Source organism: Genypterus blacodes, unplaced genomic scaffold, assembly GCF_046128005.1.
Source record: "Genypterus blacodes isolate CSIRO-AG114 ecotype Tasmania unplaced genomic scaffold, CSIRO-AGI_Gbla_v1 ptg000214l_1, whole genome shotgun sequence".
Classification (NCBI taxonomy): domain Eukaryota; kingdom Metazoa; phylum Chordata; class Actinopteri; order Ophidiiformes; family Ophidiidae; genus Genypterus; species Genypterus blacodes.
This window is the reverse complement of record NW_027467013.1, coordinates 3,539,550-3,551,709: the sequence shown is the minus strand read 5'-3', so window position 1 is coordinate 3,551,709 and position 12,160 is coordinate 3,539,550. Positions and strand designations below refer to the sequence as shown.

Below are 12,160 nucleotides of genomic sequence, written 5' to 3'. Positions count from 1 at the left end.
TGCTGTTGCTGCTTTCTGTTCCACATCAGTTGCCCCGTTGCGTCAGTTGTTTTCTCCAGCAGCAGAGTGAGTTTGCAGGGTTTGTCTGCAGGGCGGCTGACTGTAGAGTTTGGTGGAATTTGTTGGCGTTTAACAGATTCTTATATTTCATGGTCCTCCTTGAGTCTTTACTATGAGGCTCCCCACATTGGTCGTGCCTGTCACACAGATGTCTTGCTCTACAAATCACACACACACACACACACACGCACACACACACACACACGCACACACACACACACACATATGGTACACCCCACTAACAATGAGAGAGTCTAGTCGGGACCTGAACTGGACCTTTGAGTCGTAGTGTTGTAGTGTGTGGAGCTCAGTGTCACATTCCTCATATTATTTCCTATATTATTATATTCCTATATTATTTTAACTGCCTATTTATGTAGTTTATATGTATATAGTTGTTATGGTTAGGCCGTCATAATCACACAGTTACTCTGCCGGCCTCTAGAATGGCAAAATAAATCAATAAGTACATATCTGTTCAGGGTGATATGATTGTAGATTGCCAGTTGCCAGCTGTCCGTTGCACAGCTGCACAGTGAGCTGCTGGATAAGTTCCTTTCTGCTGCCGTCCATGGAGGTGGGAAGCATATTTATGCATGGCGAGCCTCCCGTTCCTGCCAGAATTGCAGCACATCGCTCAATTACTGTGCGCTTCAGTCGGGCCTGGGTGCCGCCAGTCTGAATGGAGCTGTGATGAATAGCTCGGGATGGAGCCGGGTCAAAGCGTGTGCGCACACACACACACACACACACACACACACACACACACACACACACACACACACACACACACACACACACACACACACACACACACACACACACACACACACACGCGCGCAGGTGATGTGCTCGCTCAGCTGAGACTTTGTCCCGTCCTGTGCCACTTTAGCTCGGGTCTCCACGGTGTCACGTTGCACATAATCAAGTACAATGTGTGACGTGAGTGTGTGACGTGTGTATGCATAGGTGTGTGTTTGTGTGTGATTGCCCCTCCCACCCCCCCACCCCCTTCCATCAGTGCACAGCTGCAGGGCCCCAGTGAACGGCAGCTCTGCATCTAATGTCTTATTATTCACGCTGCCTGTCTGCTCACCAGCCATGGAGAGCCTGGAGGATGGAGGGGATTGTTGATTGTGTGTGTGTGTGTGTGTGTGTGTGTGTGTGTGTGTGTGTGTGTGTGTGTGTGTGTGTGTGTGTGTGTGTGTGTGTGTGTGTGTGTGTGTAATGAGGGTGTTACGTATTAGCATAGCGCTAATGGAAGGTTCGTTCAGACTCCTAATACGCTGGCACTACTTAATTAAAAGTGATGCGACACTGTGATTGGAGCCGTTGATGGATGGAGGCAAAGAGACGCCCAGGCAGTTTGGGTTCTGCGTGTGTGTGCACGCGTACATATGTGTGTGTGTGTCTATTGAAAGTAGCAGGAAGTCATTACCTTTTAATCATATCCTCCTTTATTTCGTGTCCCTTTTCTCTCTCTTTGCTCTCCTCATCCCCCCATTGTGTCTCTAAATTCTCCCTAAAGCCTCCTCTTGTCGGCCCCCCCCCCCCCCCTCCATTTCTCCAGCTGGCTCTCAGTGTCAGCCTCCTTGTCATCTTCAATCAGCTCCCCTTTTCTGCAACACTTAGCCTTTATCCTCCTTTTCCTGTCTTTAACTTTCCAGTGGGATATGTGTCACATAAATGATCTGCACTGTTCATTCATGTCATTCAGTATGACTGGAGCTGCATACAGAACACGCCTGTGTGCTAGCCTTTCAGCTCACACACTACTCCTTGGCGTGATTGAAATGTACACTGCTGTGTTCAGCTGCGAGCTTCATTCACACAGACTGGAAATGCTTTGGCTTTGATCAGACCATGATGGAAACAAGTCTAGGAGGACTTGTATGTCCTTTGTCATTGGCAGAGAGAGGGAGGGAGAGAGGGAGGGAGAGAGAGAGGGGGAGAGATGTAGTGCTTACTGTGTGAATAGCCAGTGATCATGCACGTGCTTGAACCAGCATGTAGAAGGTGATTGGCCCACTGGCCCAAGGTGACATCATCATCTCACCATGAAGATACTGTCTGTTATCAAGATAAAGAAACGGCTTTTATAACGTCTGACGTCATTTCTGATAAAACAGAGATTAGAAGGTGTGACTGGGTCCACAGACAGAGGATGTGATGTAGTGTGTGTGTGTGTCTGTGTGGCTGCATGCATGGGAGTGTTTTAGGAAGCAATAATTAGGCTTAATTATATGTAACTATTCATTGAAACTAACTGCTGCAGGCTGAGAAGGTGGTGAATACCCTCCAAAATAAAATCCTAATGCACACACACACATACACACACTTCTGTTGTCTGCTGTACTTCTCTATCTTTAGCCAGTCTACACTCTGCATCAAAAGGCTCCTCATCCCGATAAGCGTAATCTTCCCCCCAGTTCAGCTTCTCCATTACAAAATGTGGGCCAAGCGTTTCACACACAGCTGGGGGAATTTAACAGCACAGCCACGACGAGGAAGAACTGCTCAAGAGAAAGACTTTCATACAGGCTTTATCTGCACTATTCAATTTTACCTGAATAGATATGTTGTAACAAGTCTGACCGTGTGTGTGTGTGTGTGTGTGTGTGTGTGTGTGTGTGAGAGATTGGTATGTGGGAAGCTGGTGGGTGGGGGGCAGGGGTCTGCTTTGACACCCTAATCCTGGAGCCCTAGCTTGGCTTTGTGCAGCTGGGAGGGATGGAGGGAGACGAGAGAGGGGAGACGAGAGAAGGAGGAGGCGGCAGGGGCGGTCGATTGGAGAGGGGAGAGTCTGGGAGCGCAGGGTTTGAGGGAGGGGAGCGGCTGGAAAAAACGGAGAGTGATGGAGACGGGGTTGGTTGGTTCCACTGCTCCCAGTATGAGAGGAGACAAAGGATGGTGAAGGTCCTGACTTGTGACTGCAGGACGTCCTGGAGCTTGGCTGTCAGCTGCTCGGCCTCCGCTGGCCTCTTCCTCTTCTGCTGCCGTCCCCGTGTCGCTCTGCTGAAGACGCCTCGCCGCCGTCCTGCTTTCACTCCTGGCAGCTGCACGTGAGCCATTTCATATGTATGCGTTTCAGCCTTCTTCGTCTTCGTCTTTTCCTCAGCACTGACAGATAGATTTCCTGTGTCTATCATACACAGCTGTGGGATAGGTATGAGTGTATCTGTCCAAGTGTATTCATTTAAGTTAGACTTAAAGAATGAGAGGAGTAATGCAGACCAGCCCGAGTCCTCAAGTCAGCTGTGCACAGCAGAAAAAGCATTGGAAAAATTACAGAGTCTTAGTGATGATGCTTATTCCAAATGTGCAAACCCGACCACTCGCAGTACGTCTGCGAGGCTGCGAGCTAATGTACGTGACAGCTGGCCACATCTGGTTTAGTTGGAAGTAAAAACACAAGCATTACGAGAAAACGGTGACCTGCCTAAATATTCAGCTGTGGGGTTTTGTGGCTGCAAGGCAGACGACTCGGTTGTTGGCTTGGCACACTGCGGCTTTGACTGGCACCGGCGCTGACACGAGGTTGTGGGCGGAGCCACCACTCCGCCTGTCTGTCAGTCAGTGAAGAAGAGTGTAAAGATTGGTACAGACAGGAGGCCGATGTCTTATTTCCGTTTAAAGACGAATGACACTTGACTTTGCCTTTATAAGCTCCTTTCACTCAAGCACTCCAGACCGGGAAAAGTTCCTCCGGAGCCGTGGTATGTGAGAATGTACACACGATGAAGAATGCAGGACAAGTTCTTACAGCAGTTCTCTTCTTTAGACTGTTGTAACATTTCCATATGGATTCGGACTGAACATTTCCGGACGGGACACCGATGTGTTTGTGCGTGTCAAAGGTTCATTATTTGTCCTTCATACACTCCTGTTGACGAGTAGAGGAATGTGCTGTGTGTTGTTCCTTTCCTCCATGTGTAGACACACACAAGGTAATTCTCTAATGGGCCTCATTGGAAGAACGGCTTCACTCAATAGCCATCAGTCAATTATTGAAGTCAATAAGAGGAAGAGGACAGCAGGCATTCTGGCTGTCACTCCCTATAAGATTGACTGTCTCTTCTATGAATTGGATTCAGGTCAGAATGAATGTTTCTGCTAAAACATTCTATCATCTGAAGACCAGCAGACGAGACAGTTTCTCATTTCGCACACATGAAGAATTGGAGATGTGGACCTTTTGCACAGTGTCGCTCTTTGCTTTAGGAGCTGCCGTGGATAACTAGAAAGAGAAAAAGGCCGTTTGGATTTGTCTTTGGAGGTCAGAAGATGAGTGGAATGTTCAGAATGTGTGGACAGTGATCCCCAGGGTGCTGAGAGGAGGATTAAGGGAAGTGGTTAGAACAGAGGGATGAAGGGAACAAAGGAGGAGGAGAGTGTTAATGAAGGAGCAACACTCCTCTAGCTGAGCTGCTGATGACACGTCTCTAACCATCACCACACTGGTGCTGGGAAAGACAAGACCAGACCTGCGTCCTCCATCTCTACCTCGCCCCCCCACCCCCTCTTTCTCCACCTCTCTTGTTTTATTTGCTTTTCTCTCCCCCCCTCTCCCAGATGTTTGTCTGTAATCGAACGTTTACCTTCTGTCACAGCCCAGTGACATGGCACTGCCAGCATGGGGTTGGGGTGTGTGTGTGTGTCTTAACAACCTCCACTCTCTACTTCCCCCCATCCTTCCATCTCTGAATTCCGCTCAGCTTAGAGTGCAGGTATTGATTATTTCTATCAAGAGGAACAGGAACAAGTTCCCAGAGCCCCAATTTCAAAAGATAGATAGTTTGTCCAAATAACAGCGGGAAAACTAAATCCTCCAGCAAACTCATACTGGAGACAAGACAAATGTTGCAGTTTTGACTTTAAATGACTAAAATGATTATTTGATTTTTCAACTAGTCAGTTAATCTTATACTGACTAACTGATTGATGAATGGACTGATGGTTACATCACCGTCTGCTATCTGCTCCTGCTCCTGCTCCTATTCCCCAGGCGATGGGCCACATATTGACTTTCAATCCTCCCGTTCTGCACTTTGGGGGGCACTCAAAGCTCAGAGTGGAGCATCAAAGGGAAATGGGACCACACGCACAGGCATACATGCAAACATATGCACACACACATATAGACACACACACGCACACACACACAGGTCTCATATTCTCATTCAAACATGTGTAAGAAATAACAGCATCATGTGGTGCCTGTACTTCATTCTCTCTGTTCTGAATCAGGAAATAATTTGTGTTGTAATAGTTTTGTAGAAATCAATCGATCAACACGTCTCAAACAAACCACCCGAGTTTGCTGGGGACTGAGACCATCAAGAGTCTCAGTTAAACGGCCTGAACTCATGGGAAGTAAGAAACAAATCCTCCAATTGAACCAGGCGTGAAAATGCCCTAAGATTCTGTTTAAAGCTCCATTAAACGGAGGAGTGTATTCCTTCATATTTAATGTATAAGCTGTTTGTTCTTAGATGAAACAATTATGTTCACAGACACATAACGTGATTGATCTGTGTGTGCCCGGGGGCCTCTGAGCCACCGAGGCCACTAGCCAGAATCTGGAGCTGCCTCAGAGAATAACCTTCTATTGTTTGGTCGTCTGGCTGCTGTGGTCCACGCACTCAGACACGCAGGCGTGCGTGCACACACACACACACACACACACACACACACACACACACACACACACACACACACACACACACACACACACACACACACACACACACACACACACACACTGACACACGCACACAGACAAACACAGAGACGCATATCACCAGAGTCACTGTCAGGTCAGCCGGCTCGCTCTGAGGACAGCGCTGTATTGTTTTTAGCCTCCAGCTCCCCTGGACATTTAACACTGCAGGCATTCACAGGCACTGATGACTCAGGATCAGCGACCAGTGTTGTTACCAGTCTGACCAACACCTGCATCACACTGCCACACTGTTGTACTCAGGGGCTTGGGCTCAGAGCATCAGCAGAGATCATATTCATAGGAAGATTAGAGTTGATTAAAAATGGAAGAAAAAAAGTCAAACAAAACAATTTAGTCAATACATTTTGTTTAAGGTAAAATACATACATACAAAAATTCAGGATATAATGAAAGTTCAGCCACATACAATGTATTTTCATGTGTGTGTGTGCATAGCAAAGCCAGATTTCCTCGAGCGAAAGTGGAAAGAATTTCACATAATTGGGATGAAAGCATTCGATCACATGGGAAGGAATTTCGTCCATTTGTTTTGTTCATATAGCAACATTAAATATGTTGCCTTTTCACTTGACCTCTGACCTCTGTGCCTATAGACAGCCCCGCGGCGATCAATATGAGGCGCACGGTGTGACGTCCATTCATCTGAGACCCCTTAACATCAAGTGGAAAATCCAACCATTGAGGTCTTGTGTTGACTTATCTGAGGCTCTCTCTCTTCCTGCCAAAACAGTGAATATGTCACGTCACAGTATCTGTTTAACTTTGACACTCGGCTCGGCAGTTTGACAGGCATATTTATCCACGGGGCCTCTCTCTTGCTCTCTCTCTCTTTCTCTCTCTCTCCCTCTCTCCATAGCTTCATTTCCGTAGCTTCTTTTCCCTCTTGCTTTTTGACACCCATCTTTAAAGGTGATAGAATGTGTTTTTCTGTGAGTGTGTGTGTCGTAGTTTGGGTAGATGCTGTCAGTCAGCCTTTTCGAAGTGAATCAATCCATCTTTTGTCTGCAGTAGAAACAGTCTCCACCCCATCAGCCTCAGCCGCCCCCCGCAGCTGAGCCTGATAAACAGAAACACTGTGACATCTCACTGTACCAAGGCAGCAACCTACAGGTCAAAGATCAGTGTCAACATTTTATTATTTTGTTAGGTTACGCTCCGTTTCTACCGTTCACAAACACACAATGTCTCTCTAGATTTGCCAACAATGATCAATGCAGCTTAATGCAAACATGTCCGTTGTGATCAGGAAACAGTCCCCATATATATGTGTGATCTGCGTGTGTATGAATCATGATCGGAGGTTGTGAACTCAATCTGCACACCTCAGACACATTCATGAGATGAAATACTATCACAAGCGGAAGCTGTCAGTGTGCGTCGTCCTCCCATTTGTTTACATAAATAAAATTGCTTTGAATGAAAAATAGGACTTAATAAATAAAATGTGTACCTGCAGTTAGACAGAGACAGACTATAGTACAAAGCTATTACTCACTCTTACAAACGGATGAAGGAGGGAACGCACACTTAAACAAAAGCAAAAGTGTTGAGTTATTACAGAAACAGGCGCTAGATGAAGATGTCAGGTGAGATCGGCCCTCTGACCCGGACGCTGAGGTCTGATCGCAATGCAGGCAGAAGGGAAGTCATTATCTAGATCTGGAGCACATTCATTCATTTTGATGCAAAGTGTGAAAAAGAGTCCTGTGTGACTCCAGAGTGCTGAGTGCAGCAGGAAATCCAGGTCACAATTTGCTGGTGTCTCGTTCTCATGGAGGAAGAAAAAAGCCAGTTAGAGTAACTGGTGTAGTGGAGCATCACACTCTGAGACGCACATGAGAAAGTCACGTTTACATTGTTGTTACTGGACTTTAATCTTTAATCAACCATGTATAGTATGTGTGTGTATGTGTGTATTCTTGGTACAGATTGTGGAGCTGGGGCAGCAGTTTGTCATTGAGTTCATATGCATCATGCTCTTTTTAATGCGTATGACAAAGGTTCTTTCCTTTTACTTTAGTTAAGTAGGATTCATGTAAAGATAAGGATTCCACTGAGCCCTGGACCTTCACCCTGTCTTTGTCCTTGTTACTCTGTCCATCTGTATGCATTGCTGTCCCTCTGTCCCTCTCTGTCCCTGGCTTCTCTCTCTCTCTCTCTCTCTCTCTCTCTCTCTCTCTCTCTCTCTCTCCCTTTATTGTGTTTCCAATAGCCGGCATGGAAAAGCGTGCTCCAGTCATATTCCTTTCAAACAGGAATGTGCGTATAAAATAACATGCAGCTCGATCTTATTTAACAGACGGCCTTCTAATTATGTGGGGAGACAAGTGAGGCGGATCCAGTTGAGGCTGACATCAGCTGTATTTTTACTTCTGGTAAAAATACTAGAGGAGAAATGTTCCAGAAGCAGCAGACAAACGATCTTTTAAAAGCCCCTTACCCTGCTGATGTTATCCGACAAGTATTTGGTTCACCGTCCCACCACATCATATGGGGGCACACGCATTGTCAATCCTCCTGACGTGTGTGTGTGTAGGTGAGGGGAGATGCAGTGGTTGTGAGGGAGGAGGTGATCTACTAACCCAGTCCGTCCTTAAAGTTCTGTGCCCTGCAGTGCCAGTGAAAGCAGCCTGGCAGTGTTATCTTCAGGCAGTTGTGCGAGCGTGCACACACACAAACACACACACGAACCAGAGCACGGCTGAGCTAATGACTCATCTCTCTGTCCCCTCTCTCTCTCTCTCTCTCTCTCTCTCTCTCTCTCTCTCTCTCTCTCTCTCTCTCTCTGTCTGTCTGTTCCTCTGTATTTCTCTGTCTCTGTCTGTACAGGAGACATCACTCAGAAGGGCTATGAGAAGAAAAGAGGCAAGCTGCTGGCGCCGTACATCCCACAGATACAAGGTAAGAAGCCACCGGGGCCCCGCTCTGAATTTACTGCAGCTATTATACCTGTGGGTGTGTTTTCAGAGCAGCTTTTACCTTGGCACTCGCTCTCACTTAGCATAGCAGATAGTGTGGTTGCAGGAACAATCGCACCAGAACCAGACGGCTGAATAAATAATCGTAAACAGTATCAAAGCAAAATCAAATGTATTCTCACAGTGCTTAAGTACTTGGTGATCATTAAATGGATCTCACGTCTATAAAGGTGTTTGATGTAGGATACTGCATGGGATTGTGGAGTATTTGTACCTGCGTCTCTGCAAGGCTGTGACCAAATCATCTGGATATAGACACGTCCCTGCTGGCGTGTCCTTGACTTCTATGGGGGCTGGACTCTGGAGCCTGGGAGGACCATATGGCCTTCTATCATATGGAACAGCAAAGTTGAAATAGGTCCCAACCAATCATGGGGAGGACGGTGTGTCTGTGTGTGTGTGTCTGTGTGTGTGTCTGTGTGTGTGTAGTTTATAGATTGGAGGCGCCACACTGCAGGAATGATAACTCGGGGAGACTACAGTCACAAGGTCGCTCACCCAGACGTCCATTATGCTGCCGTGTGTGTGTTGCTTTCATAACGTAGGCTAAGCTAAATGAGTCCAAGCTCTTGCTGTGAGGTGATTACGCTTCTCAGTGATGTTACGTGTTGTACAGAATACTAATTATACAGAACAGTGTGCGGAAGTGATGGGTTGAGTTGTTTTCCGAGTAATTGTCGATTTGATTGACATATGCTGATTTCTCGCGTATTCCTTTGCGATTGGTTGATTCTTTTTCTGCTGACTGGGACTTTTTCTCCTTTTTCATGTTGATTCAGGAGGTGTGAAGTTTCTCAGCTGTTTTGATCTCTTTGATCTGTGTGGCCTGTGACCATGCACTGGCCTCCATTTATACATGCTGTATATTCAGGGTATTTTTAGCTCCAGTCAGTCAGTCCAGGACTTGGGCTGACTCCTACATTGAGGCGGTTTGTGGTAAATCCCAGAGAGGAGTCTCTGTCTGAATGCTTCATGCTCCTCCATCCTCAGTCTAGGTTCCATGGAAGCTTTTGGTTTGGCCTGCTGTCAGAACATCCAGCTCCAGTGGAAACCAAAACCTAGTGTGGCTTACTCACCCGAGACTTTCTGCTGGAGTTAGCAGGCCTGTTATTTAGCTTGGGTGGATCTCTCTCTCTCTCTCCTCGTCGACTCCTCTCTCTCCATCTCTCTTCCCTACGATAACACGGATGAAGGTGATTTCCTTCGTTCCTTCGTTCCTTAGTCATCCATTCAGTTTGAGTCCTAACACCTAAGCGATGGAAGTGATGGCTTAGAGCTGAAATGGCTTTGGACAAGGTGAGCAATCTCCTTCAACAAAACCATCTGAGCAGCAGGATGAATGACTGGCTCAGGCTTTAATGACTACAAGGTCGAAATAGGAAACCATTGGACCGTATGCTCAGAGCTCCATGCAGAATTGCATAAGCTGCTTTACTGTCTTATATTTCACTGATATCATAGCACTGCGCATGAGCCAAATGTAATAAAGATAGTGTCCAAAGTCAGCTGAGACGCCGGATTAATTTCCTCTGTTTATATTTTATTGCTTCAGCTTCCCTGTGAGAGTAAATAATTGTTTTTGCATGAGCCTATGAGACAAACGTAGTGAAATACATCCCTCTGGCTACTGGGGAGTGCAACATTTCATTTGCCAAGAACCTCAATCATATTTATGAGCTTCAAATCCTGATGTGTGTTTTTGTATTTCTGTAATTAGAGTGTTCAATTCAACTTAATGTAATCGTCATTTTATATTTTACACATCGTGGAATTTCATTTAAAACAAAATATCCGTCATTTAATTATGCGAGCAGGATTGTGTGTGAGTCATTAACCCATTTCATCGACTTAATCCAGGCGATGGATGTGGAGCGTTGGCTTCAGATAGGTGCTGGGAATTCATCAGAACTCCCTGTGAACCAATAAGAACATCTGCTGTGGCAGAGCCTTCACCTGATTGGCTCACTCCACTCCGTCTCTAAACTCTGTTCTCCCCAGCAACCGGGTCTGGTGTCCTGACTCGTCGCACAGACCTGTAGTCTCTGGGTGCTGGGTAAGGCCGTCATGTGACACGGCTGCCAACGCCACATCACACACCAGCATGTATTGATGTGTCAATCCATGCTTGGGCGAGTGTGTGTGTGTGTGTGTGTGTGTGTGTGTGTGTGTGTGTGTGTGTGTGTGTGTGTGTGTGTGTGTGTGTGTGTGTGTGTGTGTGTGTGTGTGTGTGTGTGTGTGTGTGTGTGTGTGTGTGTGTGTGTCCTTAAATGACCTTTGGCTATATTAAACAATGTGCACTACTTCGAGTATTTGGACCTGGTATCATTCAGTAGATGTATTAAATTGTGTGTATGTTGGTGTGTGTTTGTGTGTGTGCGTGTGTTAGATCCATATCACTTGAGTTTATTTGCAGGCCTGTTTGTTGTTGCGGTTGCTGCTGCGGCGGCTGCCTGAGAGTTGCTGACGGCGTGGAGCTCACTGATCCTCACTAAGCCGTTGCTGAAAAGCAGAGCTCACACCTCTGACCGCTCAGCCGGCGAGGTGTTGGATCAAAGTTGGTTGATGTCCGAGCTGATGACGGGGCGCAGCTGAGTCATGACACTGAGTCCGAATGCAACATCAAGATTTCTCCATACATGGTTTTGAGGGAGAGTCTGCTTCCTCGTCTGTTCCCTGCATTGGCGTATTTGTTTTTAAAAAAGGAGAATAAAATAACTTCTCTGTTCCATTTCACTGCTGCAAAATTAGAGCCTGACTATAAATACAAGTAGCTTAATGCATTTAGAGAACATGAGTTTACAGCATCTGTGTCTCGTGGGACGAAAGCTCAAATGCAGAATTGAATCTATGCTTCCTCCTTACATCAACTCCACGAGTGTAAAAGCCTGAGAGAAGGAAGTTTGGCGGATGGTTGAACACTTCTAATAGCACTCTAACAGCCTTTGTAGTGACAGGTTGATTGTATCTTCCCTCCTATATTGACCTTTTTTTCGGTAATGAAGCTGAAATGAGAATTGCTTGATCTGAAGATTGAATCAGTGTTTGCAGAGCAGCGTTGTGTTGAGTCCTGGGTCGTCCTCTTTGAAGATGACGTCGTGGCTTTGATGCTTGCAGTATTCCATCTCATCTCATCATTTGCCTTCTCTTCACTTGGCGATGTACTGTATATAAGTGGAAAGCTGCAAGAGAGGTTGGATTCATTAATGTGCATACGTTCTCAATGCTAAGCTTTAGAGGAAAGCTGCCTAACTGAGGCTTACCGTTAAGCTTGCATACTTGAACTGTATTATGATGTGGTTGTGTAATGTTCAGTCAAATTGTTTCATGGCAAATTCTGCAAAGAGTCTGAATTAATTTGCCTTCCTAAGCTTAGAATATA

General features: G+C 46.2%; 1 protein-coding gene across 7 annotated transcripts in view; it reads left to right on the top strand.

Moving 5' to 3' along the window:
- Positions 1-12,160, top strand: part of LOC143015914 (disco-interacting protein 2 homolog A-like) — a 65,655-nt gene that overhangs the window by 28,634 nt on the left and 24,861 nt on the right. For all 7 annotated transcript variants that reach the window (XM_076170057.1, XM_076170056.1, XM_076170061.1 and 4 more), the window contains exon 2: positions 8,633-8,704. In XM_076170057.1, the coding sequence (XP_076026172.1) occupies positions 8,633-8,704 (72 nt within the window). The remainder of the gene's footprint in view (positions 1-8,632; positions 8,705-12,160) is intronic.